Genomic DNA, 20,719 nt, shown 5'->3' with positions numbered 1-20,719 from the left:
ATATTAAGAGGAGGGTGGTTACTCAGGTTAGACAAATACCTGTCAGGTGTGCACTTAGCAGGTTTTGATCTCACCTGAGCATGGCAGGATGGACTAGATCGATGACCCTTTCCGGCCCTATATTTCTGTGACCAAAGAGTATCATGCCAATGAAACAAAATTGCTTTCCTGGACCTTAAAAAGGACCCTTGGTAAAGACACAAATATAAGTTTTTACCTGTTTATGGTTACAATCTAACATTACAATTTTACTTCACTGTTCTTGATTCCTTAGCAAATTCTTCCATATGCATGGTCTCCCACGGTGTTTGTAATTCCTAGGGTCATAAGCTTCAACTCCAAACAAATCTTTCCTTGGTCACAATGTTCACTAATTCCCACAATTTAGCTCATTGAACATTCATAGCTTGATGTTTTGCTAAATCAAAAGTAGGTAAAGCATCTATTTTTTTAAAACCCAACACATCTATTACTAGTTGCCTCCACTATAATTAAGGTTGCTGTTTTAATCCCATGTTCATCTTTTCTGAAGAATTAAACTTTGTGCTAACATTTTCTTCGATTGTTCATGCCCACCAGTTATTTTTGTCATTGAGTACATGAGCTGAACTGTTTTTCAGCATTTTTAGCATTACGGGGGCAGGCAGGACAATACTTTCCTAGCTTAGACAGACCTTTGTAAAAAAAAATTGAAACTTGGCACGTAAATACTCAATTAGTGGTACATTTTTCTAAGTTTCAAAACGTTTCTAAAATAATTTACAGACACTTCATTGCCAAACACAAGTAATAATTTAAGCCGCATGCTTAGGCCCTTATCCTGAAAGCTGATCCAGACAGACTCTTGTTAATTTCAGTGCACCTCCATGGCTACATCTAGACTGCAAGCCTCTTTTGAAAAAGAGCGTTTAGACTACAACCAGTACTTTCGAAAAAGCAAGCCACTTTTTCGAAAGAGGCGAGGAGTCCTGTGGCACCTTACAGACTAACTGAAGTGTTGGAGCATAAGCTTTCGTGGGCAAAGACCCACTTTTGCCCACGAAAGCTTATGCTCCAACACTTCAGTTAGTCTCTAAGGTGCCACAGGACTCCTCGCCACTTTTGCAGATTCAGACTAACACAGCGACCCCTCTGATACTTTTTCGAAAGAGAGCACCCAGGCAGTCTGGATGCTCTTTCGAAAGGGCAGAGTTTGTATTATATAGCGCCTTTTTTCGAAAGAGCACTTTTGGAAAAAAGCGTTATTCCTCGTAAAACGAGGTTTTCTGCGGTTAAAAAAAACTGCCGGGTTCTTTCGATTTACTTTCGAAAGAATGCAGCAGCAGTCTAGACACAGGGGAAGTTTTTTTTTTTTGTGTGAAAAAAAGGCCACTTTTCCAAAAAAACCTTGTAGTCTAGACACACCCCCATGTGAATGCCAAGATGTGCCCCCTTGGGGCTGATGGCAGGACTGTGACTGTCAAGGCCCTTGTACCAGGCCTACGGGCACAGCTAGACAAAGGCCTGATCCAGCTCCCACCAGGAAGATCCTCCTCTGCCTCATCACCTCCTCCCGTAGTTCTCCCACCTGCTTCTTGAGAGAGTTCACCAGCAGGCCCCTTTCACATTGGGTGGTCCCCCAGCCTGGCTTTCTGAGAGTGGGAAATGCAAGCCATGGTCCCTGCAAAACCACACCAGGACGGTAGTGACATCCATCAAGTGGTCTGTCTGGCTATTAGCAGGGTTGGCACAGGCCATGTGGCCCTTCCTAACCATCGAGGCTATATTCGGACGCCCTTTTACAAATTCCCTCTCAAACTACCCTGTTTACAATCCCCCGGTCGCTTAGTCTCTGCATGCTCGGGCCTTCTCTCCTAGGTCAGCCCTACCCCCTTGTTCATCACACAGGGAGGAGGGTGGTCAGAAGGCTGGCTGAAGCTGATCAAGGGTGTAAAAAACCCTTGTGTGATGTGTGGTGGGGTTAGTCACACTGAGGTGAGAAGGCAGCCCTTAGAAATTGTGTAAGATCAATATGTGGAAGGCGAAGAGAGAGACCCTTGTTAAGAAAAGAATTAGGACACAGGTAGCCCACACTTATAAGAAAAAGGTATTTATTATTTACACAACTGCTATAGTTCCTTAAGAACAATATATACCATCTTTATTTGAAAGGATCGGCCTTCTTTCAAATACAAGAACTGCATAACGCAGGACTGTCAGTAATGCAAACAGCAGCCACATCACACTTCTCTAGTGCAGGCTCAAGCAGCGCAAATAAATGGGACTTTAAAACCAGTATGGCTGAATACTGTCATTGAAACACAGTGTCTGCACTTGGACAAGATGAACTAGAGCAGAAGAAGGGGGCCGTCTATGCTTTCGCAGGGATGTGTCTCTCATTGAGGTTTAAACCCTTTATCTCGTTGGGGAAATTTTCCTTCAGGCAGACTGCTTTTCACTTCATCAAACAATTGTAGCTTTCTGTCTGGTATTCCAGTGATCCACTGCTTTCTAGCACAGCGTTTGCACACTAGTGTGTACTTGCCTTAGGGGTGGTATTTTCCAATCAAACTGTCTTGCACAAAGAAACACTGACATACTAATATAGACCAAACTTAGACAGCTTGTATCTTACAATTATAAATAGTGGTATGGGAGAGGGAGACTGTTTCTAAGACAGAGGGGAAGGAGGACTGATGTAATTCATAGAAAGCCAAGACTATTCTCCTTACTCAACTTTTTTTGGTCAAAACAAAAATCTTTGTTTCCAGTTTCAGAATGGTGTTGCCCTTTAAGGGATATGGTGGTATTATGGCAGCAATGAACGTATTTTAAACACTGGAAATGAATGCAAGAAAAAGCAACTGGCTTATTTCTCTCTCTGAGCTTATTGCTGTGATCCTGAAAACAAAATGCAAATTAGAACAAACCAACTGGAAGACCAAGAATAAGCAGTCGTTCTGGGGTTTGATTCAGTGTCCAGCACTAGTGTACTCTAGCAGAAAAGCAAGAAAAGGTCCAAAGATCTCAATTATGTTTCCTTCAGTTCGGTGTCACAAAGAGTTTATTAAAGCTATTGTCCTTGTTTCTTTGAAAGGTACCTGAAAGAAACAAAACAAATGATTTCGAACCAAAAATAAAATGAGGGAAGGATGAATCTCTAAAATCTGGGACTCTCTGGTCCAGCAACTTCCACAGTCCAGCAGGACCTTGGATGTTCCCAGGCCAGAGAGCTCCAGTGGCTGGGAGTCAGGCAGCAGGAAGGCTGGTGGCAGAGGGGATGGTAGCCTGGTCTGCTCTTAAAAATCTCCGATGATGGAGATTCCACAATCCCCCTGGGCAATTAATTCCAGTGTTTCACCACCCTGACAAGCAGGAAGTTTTTCCAGCTGTTCAACCTAAACCTCCCTTGCTGCAGTTTAAGCCCGTTGGCCTCTTAGGACAGGACAAGAAGCAAGGAGAACAATTTGAGGAGGCTCTTTGTAATAGTACTCTGCATTTGTCCTCTTTGAATGTCATCCAATTCATCTCAGACTATTTCTCCACTTTGTCCAGATCACTTTGAATTTTGACCCTGTCTTCCAAAGCACTTGACACCCCCTCCCAGCTTAGTATCACCCACAGACTTTATAAGTGCACTTTCTATGTCACCATCTAAATCACTGATGAAGATATTGAACGGAGCCAGCCCCAGAACTGATCCCCGCAGAACCCCCTAGTTATGTATGTCCAGCGTGAGTGTGAACCATTGATTACTACCCCGTGGGACTAGTTATCCAGCCAGTTATGCACCCACCTTATAGTAGCCCCATCTAGGCTGTATTTCCCTAGTTTTTTAAAAAGAAGGTCATGCAAGACCGTATCAAATGATTTACTAAAGTCTAAAAACTTTAAAAAATGGTCCTGTAGCACCTTAGAGACTAACAAAAAATATATAGCTGGTATCATGAGCTTTCATGGACGCAACCCACTTCTTCAGATGAATGAGGCAAGGGGCACAGAGGGACAAATAAAAAAGCAGAGAAAGAGGGGAGAGGGGGTGGAGAAACAAAAAAAAAAAATCTGTCAATGAAAGGATCCATGCTAAAGGGGGCTAACAGAGTGGACTGTAAGTGTCTGATACTTCGCTTTTGATGTCAAAGTCTAGCTATACCACATCTACAGCTTCCCCCTTAAACACAAGGCTTGTTAGCCTACCAAAGAAAGCGATCCTGTTGATTTGGCTTGATTTGTTCTTGACAAATCCATGCTAGTTGTTACTTATCTCCTAGAGGTTTGCAACTGGATTCCTTATTTATTTGCTCCATTATCTCTCCTGGCACAGAAGTTACGCTTACAGGTCTGTGATTCCCCGGATTGTCCATATTTCCCTTTTTATAGATAGGCACTACAGTTGCTCTTTTCCAGACTTCCAAAATCTCTCCTGCATTACATGACTTTTCAGAGATAATAGCTAACGGCTCAAATATCTCCTCAGTCAGCTCCTTGATGCATTTTTCATCAGGGCCTGAGTGACTCGAAGACATCCAACTTGTGTAAGGAATTTTTAACTTGTTCTTTTCTTATTTTTGCTTCTCAGCCTACCCCCGTGGTCACCAACCAGTAGATAGCGATCTACCGGTAGATCTTAGGGGCTCTAAGAGTAGCTCTTGAGCCCTCTCTGAACTGCACACCTGTGCAGTACATTTACATTAGATTTCCTCATGTAATGTACGCGGGGCTTCAAGGAAGGGGTGGGGCAGTAGATCTTCACCTGTTCTGAGACTTAAAAAGTGATCTTGGGTGTAAAAAGGTTGGAGACCACTGGCCTACCCCAATGTGACAGGCATTCTTTCTCTATGTTAGGTGTCCAATCACTACCAACCTTCTTGGTGAAAACCAAAAAAAGGATGTCATTAAGCACCTCTGCCATTTCCCTATTTTCTGTTATTGCTTTTCCCTCTTCATAAAGAAACGGATCTACCCTCTCCTTGCTCTTCCTCTTGCTTCTAATATATGTGTAGAATGTTTTGTTGTTACCTTGTATGTCTGTAACTAATTTGAGTTTGTTTTGTGCCTTGGCCTTTCTAATTTTGCCCTGGTATACTTGTGTTGTTTGTTTTGTTCATCCTTTGTAATTTGACCTAGCATAGCATAACCTCGTTAATGATTAGAAACAAGCACGCAGAAGCTGCACCCACGGAGCAAGGCTGCACCAGCCAGGTCTGCTACAGACAGAGGCTGCTACAGCGGAGATGCCAGAGCAGCCCCTGTCTGCGGCAGGTGGGGAGCTGCTCCACTAGCTGCCCCACTAGTTAGCCGTAACTGGTAAGCCTCACTGGTTAAAAGTGAGGGTTACGGGTTAAACATTCACATCCCTAATAGCAGTTTCTTCTGCCAGATAATTATAAAGAATGACACAGTGGGGGAGGGGGGAGGAAAAATGGAAGGAAGGGGATATCATAGTTCTTACCTTTCCCAGTGTTTGTGGTTCAGATCCAAAAAGTCATCTAATTTCGCTATTTCTTTGAGGTACTGAGTAAGTTTTAAAAGCTCCTTGTCTTTATCCCGATTTAAATGTGCTTTCATAAAGGGCCTTATCTATCGAGAGACAAGTATAAACATTTGCTTAAAATAAACACACTGCCAATTCTCTTGCAGTTGGTTATTTGTGACTTAGCAACATGCTTATTATTTGTGAAGCGAGTGTACTATGCAGAGTATGTAAGGTGTTCTTGCCACTCACTTAAAGAGAAATCCCAGAAAAATCTACACAAAAATATTCTGTCCACAAACCAGTATCATACAGCACAGACCTTTTATTTCTAGAGAAATCTCACCCTTCATGAAAATGATTAAGCCAACTAGAAAAGCGATTTCTTGCTGTCTCATTTTTTGAAAACAGGAGCCAAGAAAGGCACTCTTTATAATTAATTTCTGGCTCATTAGTCAAGAAACACTTACCATCTGAAGCTCAGCTCATTAAAATTCTTAGATTATGCTGTATGCATACCGTACTTGCAATCTGGAGCCTGGATGTCCAGAACTGAGAGTTAAATGATCGTTTCCACAAGTTTCTATAGAAAACTGTCTCTTGGAGAGATAGGAAGTCCCTTATCTACCCACAGCAGAACGCTATTGTTACTGCTCTGGTTTCAGTCTGTCTCTGTTGCCATTTCACCACAGCAGTTACAAAATTATAGCAAGAACTTAAGGTACTTTTCAGTCCCAGCTCAATCTGCAGCTATTAAGGGTTATTTGACTTCTGAGTTAAAGGGACAAAAATACAAGTGAATTGCATCTGCCCAAATTCTCCTGACAGTTTGTGTATGGCATTAGTTGCATTTCCCAATCTTTCTTCTCTCTCCTGTTTTTCTGTGAAAAGCTGCCCCCAGAGAAGGGCTATGGGGGGCAAAGTAAAAATAACCGTTCACAGAGCACCATTAAATGCAGAAAATAAAACTGAAAAGGAAGTGTCTGTGGAAGCCCTGTGACAGGCATTTCTGGTGTTACTTGGAACAACAGAAAGGTTAAAAAACTAAATGATTCTGAGTTGATTGTGACCCTTTAAAAAAGCTGTGGCACTCAGTCCAGATCCCACCATGGAAAGTTTTTTGGGCACTCAGGGAAGCCTGAGTGGATTGGCTGATTAAATTCTTTTGCCTCAGGCTGACAATCTGATCTTGAGTCACATACCTCCAACATCCTTCCTCAACAATCACCTTTCATTTGTCTTGCTGTCCACATGGTCTGGGCTGTACCCACGCTAACAAGTAATTATACCGTTCTGTCAGTCTCACACTTCATCAAGTCACCTATTCAGACTGAATATTCAAGCAATTTGCCCTAGTCTGTCTCAATTTCTAATGCAACTGGATAGATTTTACAACAAGGGATGCAAGAGCCATTTCCAGCTCTTGAACTTAGTGGCGTTATCTTAACTAGATCTGTCTTCCAACACACACATTTCACTAGCTTCAGAGGGGGAGCCGAGTTTGTTTGTAACTGGAAAAACTTAAAAACAACTAATAGTCCTGCAGCACAGCACCACAGAGACTAACAGAATACGTAGATGGTCTCATGAGCTTTCCAAGGGGGCTGTGCCCACGAAAGCTCAGGATCCCATCTCCATGTTTTGTTAGTCTCTAAGGTGCTGCAGGACTATTCATTGGTTTTTACATTTCACTAACATGAGAGCCTCCCTGGGAAAAGAGAAGGCTTTTAACATAGTTTTGCTCACAATTGCCTTAGGCTTGGTATGTGTTATATCTGTGCCTCATTGCAGCCACCACCAGTCTTCCCTGCTACTTTACTAACGGCATCTTGCCATGCACTTCCCTTAGGAGTCTGCCCTGGAGGAGTATCATCTGGCAATCCCCTCACTGAAAGCGCACTGATAAGCTTCTGCTTCCCAAACCACTGCACATTTCACGCAATTTCAACAATCACGTTTGCATGCAAACATCATCTTGGAGTCCTGTTTCTTTCCTAAGACTATTCTCCTCGCTGCAATTTAACTCCTTATCTGAAAATCAAGCTTTCAGCTTTCTAGTCAGTAAATCAACACCAATAACAAGGAGTCTGGAAACAGAAGTCAGTTGGTAATTTTGCTGTGTTGGATAACTTGCATTGCTGCAGGACCACTGATTTCATAGGAGCAGGGCCATTTTATATTGGCACATTACTGGTATAGTACAGAAACAAGATAGAACCCTAGAATACTAGAACTGGGAGGAACCAGTTTTGTCTTCAAGTCGTCATTGTCAAGTCCAATTGACTACAATTCAAGTCTCAAGTAGCGCCTCGAGTCCTTAAAGTCACTTTCGAGTCGAGTCTCAAGTCTTAATTTAAAAAATAAATCCAGTCACTTTTGTACAAGCCATCAATATCGGCATTTTTGGACAATTTTTTCACCAAGTCGATTTAACAAAATTAGCAAGTCTCATGTCGAGTCTCAAGTCATAAACAGTGAACCCGAGTCGAGTCTCAAGTTGAGTCACCTAGGCGACTTAAGTTCAAGTCGCGGGACTCGAGTCAACAACTCTGGGAGGAACTGTGAGACATCATCCAATCCAGTCCCTGGCGCTATTTGATGGAGTTATTTTCTGACCATTAAGCACACTTCTGAGATTGCTTGGTGCTATACAAACAGGATAAATGACAAAGTGGGGCCCAACCTAATTGTGATCTTTAGGCACTACAACGATTTTAACATATATGCACAAATGATGCAACTTTAGTCTAAATGTTTTGACTAATAGTGAATCAAAACACCCTATTTAGTATATCTGCTTTACAACGAAAAAGCAACTAATCCATATAGCTGTTCTTTGTATTTAAACTATTGAATAAGTATTGTGTTTTGTTGATCAACAACTCAGACTAGTTTAAAAATACAGCAAAGAAATAAAAAAGCAGCTATAAGAAGTCAATTATTTACTTTCATTTGTTGCTGCTTTGTTAATCAGGTAATTGAAAGTTACCTTTAGTCCATTTTGTGGGTTCATTAGAAAGTTTCGTCCAATATCATCAAACATGATCGTATTTTTCTTGCTGTAAAACTCTGAAAATTTGCCCCATATAACACCAAGAGGCTTCACCTGCAAATATAAGTCTGTAAGAGTTACCTGAGATAAAAACACATGCTGTAAAGATTGCAAGAGATGTGGAAATTATATAATCAGCACCGCAACTGTACTTTTCACTTATATCCTTTTGGATATAATGTATATTGGTAATTTCAGCAGATTCAATATAGCCACTATCAAGAAAAGTTGTCTTCTAATTTAAATGAATATTCTCCCAATAGCCTTATTTATTATTTTGTCTGATAATCACATTGTCCATTATAACCAAAGAACCATCATAGCATTTTGACATATAGCGAAATTGTTCTTCCCAGGGACACCTTAACTTCAGTTATTTAAGAGTTTTCTTCTGTGAAATCCCCAACACAAATTTAAATACATACAGGGACTCCAATCACAAACTATTCTAAAAGAAAATGTTACTGTTTAAAAAGGAAGAAACTACTGAGCGACAAAATCGAAATGATTCTTACATCTATTAGCCCTCTCCTGGGAGTGTGCACCGTTATCATAGCAGCGCTGTCCAACATGAAGGTTATCTTGTAGTTTGCATTTGTACTCACTCCCAGCTCCTGGGTAACAAAAAGATGAATTGAAATTTCAGACTGAGAAAGTTTTACTGCTGTAAGTTACAGTGTATTGGAATCAAAGTTTGTATTTGTGAAGGAATCAGCTGCTGGGGATGAACAGAGACATGCTAAAGAAAGAGGTCTGCTCTCCTATCCAACAAGAATGAAGTACAGAATTCTGAAAAAACTGAAAAAGTTTGTGTGATTAGTTATAAAAATCTAAGTGAGTTCGGTGAAGAGGCAAAATAGAGAGAGCTTCTGACTCACATCAGTATCATTCCTGTATGCAAATTTAACAGACACTGCAGCAAAACCTTGTACGGAATTCTAAGTCTAGGGTTACCCTCGGTTTCGTGAGGGAGACCGTTTTTAAAACACTTTGAACTTTTAGAAAACCCAAACAGCTTTTGACTTCCCTTCCCACACTCCCTAACTGCTAGTACTGCAGCTGAACAAACTCTGATTAAAAGTTACAAACTTATATTTACCAAATACTGACAACATACTAGAAACAAACAATATATCCAGAAATAACTTACTTTCATTTTAGCTTCAATCCACTTCATATTAGTAGCAGCTAAAACAAAGGGAGAAGAGAAAAAAAGGACAGTGTATCAAGATGAACCAGTGGGAGGTAAAGTTTCAGTTCTTCTGAGAGATCACACTTGCCTGCTTGGTGCAAGTTAAACTGTTAAACTTTAATCGTTACATTTTCCTTCCATCACTGTTCTCAAGTTAGTTTCAACTATAATTTTACAAAGGAAATAAACTAATTTCTTTGAGCTTGAAAAATATTATGTCAGATCAAAAGCTACTATACTTTAAAAGGCAGAGTAATTAAGTTAAATTAACCCTCTTGCTGTAATAGGATTAAAATTAGATAAAAAAAATTAGACTGTAGGACAGCTAGAGGCAAGTCTCAACCTGCTAGAAAACAGGAAACCAACTGGTGTCTTAAGGCAGATGACAGACCTTCCCATAATAATGGAGACAGACTTTTGCTCGTTTCCTGCTCCACACTGTTGCTAGGTACTTTATCAATTGCCTGGTTTGGGATCTATGCCCATCACCATGCTTAACATACAGCTTAATTCCATCAATTACTTGTTCAGCTGTACAAATTAATAGTCACTTAATTTCATACCCTGTTCATTTCTACACCACATTCACTTACTTGTAAGGGCAGTGTATGGTGCTTAGTGACATGAGATCTACCATCTTTTTAAAAATAGACCTAATCACTACCGAGCATGAATGGACTACTCACTCAGGGCACGTTTACACAGCAGTGTTATTTTGGAATAACTAACATTCCTAAATAACATTCTCCGCATCTACACTACAAGCAGCTATTTCGACACAATGTCAAAATAACGTTGAGCTGGAGGACTTCTCACTCCAACTCCTGTAATCCACATTATACGAGGAGTCAGGGAAGCTGGAGGACGAGTGCTCTACCTCGGACTTCGTGCTGTGTAGACAGCACCAAAAGTCGAAATAAGCTATTTCAACTGACATAGCTCAAGTAGTGTAGCTTATTTCAGCTTCGACCCTGTAGTAGATGTGCCCTCAAGGATGGAATGCAATACAGCCAATATTAAGGTATTGCATAGGGGTTCACAATACAGGCAGTCCCCGGGTTACGTACAAGATAGGGACTATAGGTTTGTTCTTAAGTTGAATTTGTATGTAAGTCGGAACTGGCTCCAGATTCAGCTGCTGCCGCTGAAACTGACCAGGGGCTGACTACAGGAAGCCTGAGGCAGAGTTGCTCTGCCCCCAGCTTCCTGGAATCAGCCTGATCAGTTTCAACAGCTGCTGAATCTGGAGCCTGGGACAGAACAGCTGGGGCGCTGCCCGGTAGGTTCCCACAGAACCAACCCGGCAGCACCCCAGCTGCTCTACCCGAGGCGTCCCGCAACAAAAGCCTGGTCTGCTGGGGGGGGGGGGGGGGGGGGAGGGCGCACTAGCTGCGCCCCCTCCCCCCCCAGCAGACCAGGGAGACCCGAGCAAAGCCGCCCAGGCGGCGGGACCCCCACCGCCTGGGCGGCTTTGCTCCTGTCCCCCTGGTCTGCTGGGGGGGTCCAGCAAAGCCGCTGGACCCCCCCAGCAAACCAGGGACACCCAAAGCAAAGCCGCCGCCTGGGCGGCTTTGCTCATTTGCCCGGGAGCAAAGCCGCCCAGGCAGCAGCTTTGCTCGGGTGTCCCTGGTCTGCTGGGGGGGTCCAGCGGCTTTGCTGGACCCCCCCAGCAGACCAAGGAGACCGGGAGAAACTTTTCTCGCCCCGGAGGACACGGGTGGCGACCCGCCGCCCGTGAGCTCCGGGGCGAGAAAAGCCCCGTTTGTTAAGTGCGGATCCAACATAAGTCGGATCCGAGTAAGTCGGGGACTGACTGTACACAGCAAAAGCTGCAATTACATTTACCATCTCTACTGCAGCATTTTACAGGCCAAACAATTTACAGGATCTTCATTTGGTACAGTAAATAACTTACACCAAATTACAATATCATAATCTTCATATGCAGATGTCAGGAATTCGTGAAGGTATGGCCTCATTAACTCTATCCCAGTTTCTGCACATGACCTGTGGTCTGAGAAGAAAAAATTAATTATTAGTTTAGCATTTTTTTGTTAAGTCTGATTCCTATACGATCCCCATCAATGAAGCACCCCAGCATCTCAAAAAACACTTCTCCTAAACCCTATTATACAGCAAAGCAATGTCCCCACACTGGGAACTAAAGCAGAGACAGTCTCTTGCCTGCACCTCTTAGGAAGTCTGTGGCAAAGCCAAAAATTCAACACAGTCCGACTATCTGGAGGAACCTAACCACAAGTCCACTTTGTCTCCCTTCTTTCAAAAGGCAGGATTAGTCACCATGTATGCACCTTATTTATTCTTACTGAAAACACATATACATAGTAGTCTGCCCTCTAGAAAATGCCTTCCTGAGAAGCCTCTCCTTATTAATTCCACACCTTCAACTCATGGTCTCTCTCATGATTTGAATTCTGATGCCAGATTACACTCATCACACACACAATTTCGGGGGGCTGGAGACAGAAAGATGTTTGGTTGAGGTTTAGAGCCAAACTCCAAAATGCCCCCGTATCGCAATACAGTCTGTGATGACATAAGAAAAGGATGATCTTTCAGAGAAACCATTTTGGTAGTTTTCATATGCAATGTTTTATGGATGGGTGTTTCAAAACTCCATGAGAATCATAGAATCCTTGAACAGGAAGGGATCTTGAGAGATCATCAAGTCCAGTGCCCTGCGCTCATGGCAGGACCATGCACCATCTAGATCATTCCTGACAAGTGTCTGTCCAACCTGCTCTTCAAGGTCTCCAGTGATGGAGATTCCACAACCCCCCTAGGCAATTTATTCCAGTGCTTAATCACCCTGACAGGCAGGAAGTTTTTCCTAATGTTCAACCTAAACCTCCCTTGCTGCAGTTTAAGCCCATTGCTTCTTGTCCTGTCCTCAGAAGCCAGAACAATTCCCCCCCCTCCTCCTTCTGACATCCTTTTAGATACTTGAAAACCGCTATCACGTCCTCTCTGTCTTCTCTCTTCCAAACTAAACAAGCCCAATTCCTTCAGCCTTCCCTCATAGCTTGTGTTTTCTAGGCCTTCCATCATTTTTGTTGCTCTTCTCTGGACCTTCTCCAATTTCTCCACATCTTTCTTGAATGTGGTGCCCAGAATTGGACACAATCCTCCAACTGAGGCCTAATCAGCACAGAGCAGAGTGGAAGAATGACTTCTTGTGTCTTGCTCACAACACTCCTATTAATGCAGCCCATGATCACATTTGCTTTTTTTGGAACAGTGTCACACCGTTGACTCATATTTACCTTGTGGTCAACTATGATCCCTAGATCCCTTTATGCAGTACTGCTTCCTAGACAGTCACTTCCCATTCTGTGTGTGTGAAATGGGTTGTTCCTTCCTAAGTGGAGTACTTTGCATTTGTCCTTATTAAAATGTCATCCTATTTACCTCAGACCATTTCTCCAGATCATTTTGAATTGACACCTATCCTCCAAAACAGTTGCAACCCCTCCAAGCTTGGTATCATCTGCAATCTTAATAAGCGTACTTTCTATGCCATCATCTAAGTCGTTGATGAAGATACGGAACAGAACTGGTCCCAACACAGACCTAATCTCCTCTTCCCTAAAAGAGAAACCTGATCACCTACAGGTTAACTTTAGAATTTTAAAAATAATTGTTTTTCCCTTCAGTGACACCTCAATGCCTAGGATAGCAAAGAAAAGCAAAAATAGGATGTAAATATAAATTTGACACCTCCTCCCCCCAAACTTCTCTGCATCTCTGTTTAGCATATTAATGCATTTCTACTTCAAATCCAATGTATTCAATGTTGATAAAGTACAAGGTTATCTTTAAAACTGTAGCAATGCCAGACAAAACACAAAAACCAAGAGTACAAGGTAGCAATGTAGTGACACAAACAAAAGTTACAAAACGTGACTTGTAAGGGGAAAAAACCTATCAAAGCCTAACACAGTAATTACTGAATAGACTAACTTCTTTAAGAAGTAAGTTCCATAACTTACCAAACAGTGTGTAATCAACATCTAGTACCAACAGCTTTTTCCCTTCCCTAGGAGGATTCAGAATTTCCACTTTGTACTCTTTAACTCTGCGGGAAATTTTTAATAGGTTTTCTTCCCTAATACAAGAGTACAAACAGTTATCGTTAACATGAGGATTAAAGATTCAGCAACACTGCAATCTTTTCTTAAAATAGCTACAACTCACCTATTTTCTACTTCAACAACTTCCTCTTCAATATCAAAATCATTGACAACGTCATCATTGTCAGGAGGTGGTCCGAGGACATCCTCCTAGAAGGATGAAAAAAAAGCAGCATTAAAATAAACACACAGGATTGCAGAACTCTATTACAACACGTTACCAGAGAAAGATAAAACTGCTTAATTTATATAATTTTCACGTTAACAATGGCACAATTTGAGAAACTTTTGATAGATGTTAACCACACGAAACAGGGCTTATACTTATGACTTATTACAGCAATTATAACATGCGAAAATTTATTACAGTTCTACAGGCAAGTTCATTTTACATACAAGGCAGGAGCAGGAAGTTGATATGGTGCCATTATTTTACACTAACTTGTCACTGGAACACTAGAATCTCAGTCATACTTAGGAAACATATGACAAAAGAGTTTACAATTTTACAGAAACAAATGTTCAAAAAGAAAATGTTTACCAAACTCTCTTCACGAGTTCCCATCATCATGATTTTCGTATTTGGTTTCAGTTTCAGAGCTCCGAGCTTAACATCATTGTCTGCAGGTTTGCCTGCAAAAGAAGCAGAACATTGTTTTCTCACTGCAGCAGAGGGTTCCATTTGGTCCATGACGACAGACCCGCACTAACTACCATGCCACTGGAGCATCAGTTTCCCTATGCCACTAACATGTTCAAGGATAAACTTAAGCAACAAATGGTCCTGCAGCACCTTAGAGCAGTGGTCCCCAACCTTTAGAGGCTCCCGGGCGCGGGGCCACTCACGCGCTGGGCGCCCGGGGGCGGTGCCACTCACGCGCTGGGCGCCCGGGGGGTGGAGCCACTCACGCGCTGGGCGCCCGGGGCGGGGCCGCGCGTCCTGGGGCGCGCCAGGGGCAGGGATGCCCTTGCACCCGGCGCCAGCATGTGCGCCAGGGCTGGGGCCGCCCGAGCGCCTTGTGCCGTGGGCCCGCGCACCCGGGGCCGGCACCAGCGCCGCGCACCCGCATGTCCCCTGGGGCTGGGGCCGCCCAAGCACTGTGCACCAGGCGCCTCCAGTGCGCCGGGGGCGGGGCCAGCCCAGGTTTTCGGCGGGCGCACACAAATGCCCCGGCAGGAGCCATGGCACCCGCGGGCACCGTGTTGGGGACCACTGCCTTAGAGATTATCCAAAAATGTAGGTAGTATCACGAGCTTTCGTGGGCACAACCGGCTTCTTTCATTGTTTAAGTTTTTTCAGTTACAGACTAACAAGGCTACCCACCTGAGATGTTCAAGAATAGACTATTAGGAATCTCTGAATACACAGAGTAATGCCACACTGAAATAAAAAACTACTTATCCTACAACAGCACTTTGAATCTCCAATTAAGAGAGGGGGCTAATAACTCAAGTACTACACATACTTGCACTTTTCTTTAAAAAAAACAAAACAAAACTTTGCCGAAGTTTCACATCAGCTGGCAGTTGCCTAAGGACAGGCATGATGTACCAATGCTAAGTAATATTCAGTGATGTACGACACCCCTGCCAACACATCCATTCAAAATCCATAGCCCTTAGCTTGGGCAGGAAGAGCACCACTGGTGTATACAACTGGGGCACATAAAAATAGGTTCTTCCTCTGACGGTGTCTCGACAAATAATTAACATGAAGAATTACCTTTCATTTTCAGTCCAAGCAGCTTCTGGCGCTCTGGTAGCACTCCTGTAAGGCCTTTGAGAGACTGTTTAAGATCTAACACCGTATCATCTTCTGATAATGAGGTTATAGAATATTCCTGTCCACCCCATTTTATTATAATAGAGAGAGACATCCTTGAAGCATATGTTCAAAATTACAGCCAGCAATATCTGCAAGAAGGGAAGGGACAAAGAAATGTCATATTAAAAAATGCAGAACTGAGAACAGCATTTAATGGAAGACAAACAGATTTATACTATATGCTTGCAATATTTTAAAAGGCTTCTGTATTATTTTGGGTGTTTCGTTGTCATAAGTGCTGCAGTTAATACAAATGTTAAGGGATTGACTGAGGGATTCAATGCAGAAATAAAACTGGGGCTTGTAGTTACATTTTAATATAATTTAGCAGGGTTACATTCATTTTGTGCTTCTGTGTATGCTAGTAGCACTCAACTTTAGTAAAACAGCATCATAATGATAGTAATTGCAAGTCTTAACTGCACTATGGCACTCTTAAGCAATGAGACTGTCAAGTGTATGAATTTGACACATGAAATTATGGAAGGACAACTACATGTACAAATATTTCTAATCTTGACCGTTAAATTTAAGTATTAGCCTTCTCTGCGCTCATTTAGGCCCTTGCAGATGTTAAATACTTGCAATATAGCACATATTTTATTCTGCCAGTATCAATGTAGGTGTGCGAAGACAAAGCCAAAACACTTGTACTTGTTATGGTATCCACATAATGCAATTACCTTATAGTTCTCTCAAAACAACCCTTTGATTTATATAGTGATAGAAATGTAGCCGTGTTAGTCTGGGGTAGTTGAAGCAAAATGCAGGACAATGTAGCACTTTAAAGACTAACAAGATGGTTTATTAGATGATGAGCTTTCGTGGGCCAGACCCACTTCCTCAGATCAAATAGTGGAAGAAAGTAGTCACAACCATATATACCAAAGGATACAATTAAAAAAAAAATGAACAAATATGAAAAGGACAAATCACATTGCAGAACAGAAGGGGGATGCGGGGGGGTGGGAAGGGGGAGGAAGGAAGGTAAGTGTCTGTGAATTGCTGATATTAAAGGTAGGGAGAGTGGGATGTTTGTGAGTTAATGGTATTACAGGTGTAATACCATTAACTCACAAACATCCCACTCTCCCTACCTTTAATATCAGCAATTCACAGACACTTACCTTCCTTCCTCCCCCTTCCCACCCCCCCGCATCCCCCTTCTGTTCTGCAATGTGATTTGTCCTTTTCATATTTGTTCATTTTTTTTTTAATTGTATCCTTTGGTATATATGGTTGTGACTACTTTCTTCCACTATTTGATCTGAGGAAGTGGGTCTGGCCCACGAAAGCTCATCATCTAATAAACCATCTTGTTAGTCTTTAAAGTGCTACATTGTCCTGCATTTTGCTTTGATTTATATAGCATCCTTTATACCAACTGTGTCCAAAACAGTTTACACTTAGGTCACACCCAGTAACAGACACAAATAGCAAAGGGAGAGAGATATTTAGTAGTTTTCCTCCCTTTTCTATACAGTTTTCTGCTGAAGTTTGAAAATTGGTGGAGAATCAGTGAGGTACAAGGTCAAAGGAAGGATGTTCTAGATTAGCAGGAGGGGCAGAGGAGAAGGCTATTGTATCATTAGTGTGAGCTTGTCTGAAGGAACAAACAGAAGATTGGCATAAGAAAGTGAAAAGAACTGACCCACAGAAGTACCAAGAACATCTATAGCAAGTGTATGGAGGTGTTTAAAAATAAGTAAGGCAAGCTGGAACTACAGATTTAAAAGTAGTCAGATGCTTCGAATCAGATTTTTTTCCTATTTGATGCTCTCTTCAGTGTTCTTCAGAACTATCTGAATCTCAGACTTACTAACACTCACCACACCCTATGTTCCAGAGTAGCACTTAGGGGCCCCTACCAAACACAGGACCCCATAGCAGTAAGTGAGGTATACAGAGTAAGAGATGGCCCCTACCCAGAATCTAAATACATAAGAAGGGCACATACCCCCATGTTCCCGATGAGAAACTAGGCCCAGACAAATTAAGTGACTTGCCCAAGATCACACACGGATCAGCGGCTGAGCCAGGAACTGAAACCAGATCTCTCATGTCCCAGTACTGTGCTTAAAATACTCTATCCTTCCTCTCTTGTACAGACACTCAAACAACTACCTACAGAGCCCTGCAAATCCACAGATATCTGCTTTATATCCGCAACCATGGATGCAGATATCCGCAGCTCATTTTTGCAGATATGGATACAATTTTGTATTCTTGCAGGGTTCTAACCATCTATTTCTACAGGTGCACATCAGGAATCAGGAGGTAAAGGATCTGAATTAACTTCATCCACAGGCAAAAGACTTTGATTGATTCAGATAATTGAATCAGCTGTCTCTAATGTGCCCAGGACAGGCCTAGAAGGAAACAGAATTGGATCAAATAATTTCATGCACTGCTGAACCTCCATCACAGCTTCCTCATTAATCTTCCATTAAAAAAATTAAAAGTGATAGAAACCCAACATCAGGAGATGTTTTGGAGAAAACACAGTAGTAATTTATTTAGAAGGAGCTAGCATCATACCTTCCAGAGGTGTCCCCAGCACCTACCCACTGACCTTCACTAGCTGAGAGGAACAGGGCTCTAATTCAGATGTGCTGGGTGCCACACAGACAGCACCCAAGAACTACAGTGTGCAACCTTGGTGGGAAATTGATCCCAGATGAATTGTTTGGTCCAAATCCAAAGGCTTTTATCTTGAAAGTGAAAGAGAGAGAGGGAACACCTCACTAACCCAAACACTCAGCTCTGCTAGTGAATATAAACAGATTAACCAGCTTGTTCACCATCAAGAAGAGCATTTCCAGTTGGAAATTCAAATGTTATGTAAAGGTCTTTGCATCTTGCACCGCTGCACAAGTTCTGTTGGTCAAACTCAGAATAGATTCCATCACTAGCCCTCCAGTGTCCCTTTCACTTCACCTATCAAAGATCTTCTGTATACCAGGGCACAGAAGAGTCACAGTTTAGACCACTATTCAGAACTGGAGGACAAGACATGAGGCCCTACCAAACTATTCGGGGCCAGTGGGCTTATTATAACTAGTAGAGTCCTACAACCAAGCCTTGTGACCACTCTCATTTTTTTCTTAATGCACCAGACCCGTGCGTAACCAACTACATCCCAAAGACAGATGAGGGTTTCTAAAAATACTGGTGAGCAACTCTCAAGAGATGATTCGGGTGCAAACAGACCTTAGGAGGTCACCTGGCCCAAACGCTTGCTCGAAGCAGGGCCAACCCCAACTACATCATCCCAGCCAGGAGTGTGTCAAGCTTGGGATGGAGATTCCACCCCCTCCCTGGGCAACCCGTCCCAGCGCTCCCCCCCCCCCCGGGAATAGTTTTTCCTAATCTCCAGCCTAGACCCCCCCGCTGCAGCTTGAGCCCGCTGCTCCTCGTGCTGCCCCCACCGAGAACAGCCTCTCTGGACCCCCCCGCAGGGAGCTGAAGGCTGCTCCCCCCCCCGCAGGCTGAACCAGCCCCTCAGCCTCCCCTCACAGGCCACGTGCTCCAGCCCCGCATGGTTTCGGGCGCCTCCGCCGGGCCCTCTCCAACGCGCCCGCCTCCCTTCTGCAGTGGGGGGGCGGGTCCCTAGCGGCCCCCTCGTGCCCCCGCGGGCAGGGCCCCCGTGAGGGGCTCCCCGGCGGCGGCAGCGACCACGAACCGCCCCGCCCCCCCGTGCGGGCTCCCCGCCCCGCAACGCGCGAGGGAGCCCCGCTCCCCGCCTCACTCACCCTGGGTAACGGAACCGGCACTTCCCCGGGAGCAGCCGCACCGGAAGCGGAACGCGCCGACTCCCCGCGACCCGGAAGGAGTGGCGCAGGAAGACCCGGATGTGGCCGGAGCGGCGGAGCGGCTCGCTTCCCGCCGCGCGCCAGGAACCCGGATGCAGGGTGGGGGGCCGGAGGCGGTTGGCTCTGGGTAGTGCGCGTGCGCACACGGCCGGAGGGGAGGCGTCTAGGCCCGGACAAGGGGCTCCCCGCGGAGCGGGGGGGGGGCCTGGGCCCGGATGGGGGGCTCCCTGCGGGGCAGAGGGTGGGGGGCCAGGCACGGGGGCTCCCCGCGGGGCAGAGGGAGGGGGTCCCCGCGAGGCCTGGGCAGGGGGGGGTCCCCGCGGGGCGGGGGGGGGCCTGGGCCCGGATGGGGGGCTCCCTGCGGGGCAGAGGGTGGGGGGCCAGGCACGGGGGCTCCCCGCGGGGCAGAGGGAGGGGGTCCCCGCGAGGCCTGGGCAGGGGGGGGTCCCCGCGGGGCGGGGGGGGCCTGGGCCCGGATGGGGGGCTCCCTGCGGGGCAGGGGGGGCCTGGGCCCGGATGGGGGGCTCCCTGCGGGGCAGGGGGGGTCCCCGTGGAGCAGAGGGTGGGGGGCCAGGCACGGGGGGTCCCCGCGGGGCGGGGGGGGGCCTGGGCCCGGATGGGGGGCTCCCTGCGGGGCAGGGGGGGTCCCCGTGGAGCAGAGGGTGGGGGGCCTGGGCCCGGATGGGGGGGCTCCCTGCGGGGCAGGGGGGGTCCCCGTGGAGCAGAGGGTGGGGGGCCAGGCACGGGGGGTCCCCGCGGGGCGGGGGGGCCTAGGTTCCAGGGCAGAGGACTGGTGGAGGGTGGTCTAAGCCTCAGGCGGATGGTTTTGTAGATTAGCAGGTGCCTGTGTGTTCAGGGGCTGGTTGCTGGGGCGGGTGTGCAAGAGGAGGCTACATACATGCTGGTCGGGCTCATGCCGGTGCAGGGGTGTGTCTCAATCTCACGGGTAAGACTGAAGTAGGAGTAATAGGTGTATCTACTTGGGGTTGTCTCCATGGCAGTCAGGGATGAGAGGTTCCATATTTGTTGGCTGGGAATTGTGGCAATGAGAGTGGTTGCAAGTAGCTCAACAACTGGCTAGTGGTTAACTCAAACATTTCAGGCTGGCAGAAGCAAGATTTTCATTTGTACCCTCATATAAAGTACCTGGAAAAACACATACCTTAATAAACTACTCTGGATTACTAGTAAACTGTATTCTGCACTTGGCACTCCATTTACCAGATGTTCTGCCC

The 20,719-nt window shown here is 44.9% G+C and overlaps 1 protein-coding gene across 2 annotated transcripts; it reads right to left on the bottom strand.

The window, feature by feature from the left end:
- Positions 1 to 2,073: 2,073 nt before the first annotated feature.
- On the bottom strand, positions 2,074 to 19,576 carry UBLCP1 (ubiquitin like domain containing CTD phosphatase 1). 2 transcript variants are annotated; one of them, XM_075900647.1, is made up of 11 exons: positions 19,425 to 19,576; positions 15,571 to 15,761; positions 14,389 to 14,480; positions 13,912 to 13,997; positions 13,707 to 13,822; positions 11,612 to 11,710; positions 9,655 to 9,692; positions 9,020 to 9,118; positions 8,442 to 8,558; positions 5,432 to 5,559; positions 2,074 to 3,080 (listed from the first exon to the last, which is right to left on the bottom strand). In XM_075900647.1, exons 2-11 carry the CDS (start codon positions 15,722 to 15,724, stop codon positions 3,053 to 3,055), a joined length of 957 nt encoding a protein of 318 aa, XP_075756762.1. In that variant the 5' UTR covers positions 15,725 to 15,761; positions 19,425 to 19,576; the 3' UTR covers positions 2,074 to 3,052. The 2 variants fall into 2 exon arrangements, with proteins under 2 accessions (XP_075756762.1, XP_006138361.1); XM_006138299.4 differs by lacking the exon at positions 19,425 to 19,576 and adding an exon at positions 18,245 to 18,267.
- Between the last annotated feature and the right edge of the window lie 1,143 nt (positions 19,577 to 20,719).

Source organism: Pelodiscus sinensis, chromosome 17 (genome assembly GCF_049634645.1).
Source record: "Pelodiscus sinensis isolate JC-2024 chromosome 17, ASM4963464v1, whole genome shotgun sequence".
Classification (NCBI taxonomy): domain Eukaryota; kingdom Metazoa; phylum Chordata; order Testudines; family Trionychidae; genus Pelodiscus; species Pelodiscus sinensis.
The sequence above is the reverse complement of the archived record's forward strand: the minus strand, read 5'-3'. Positions and strand labels throughout refer to the sequence as shown.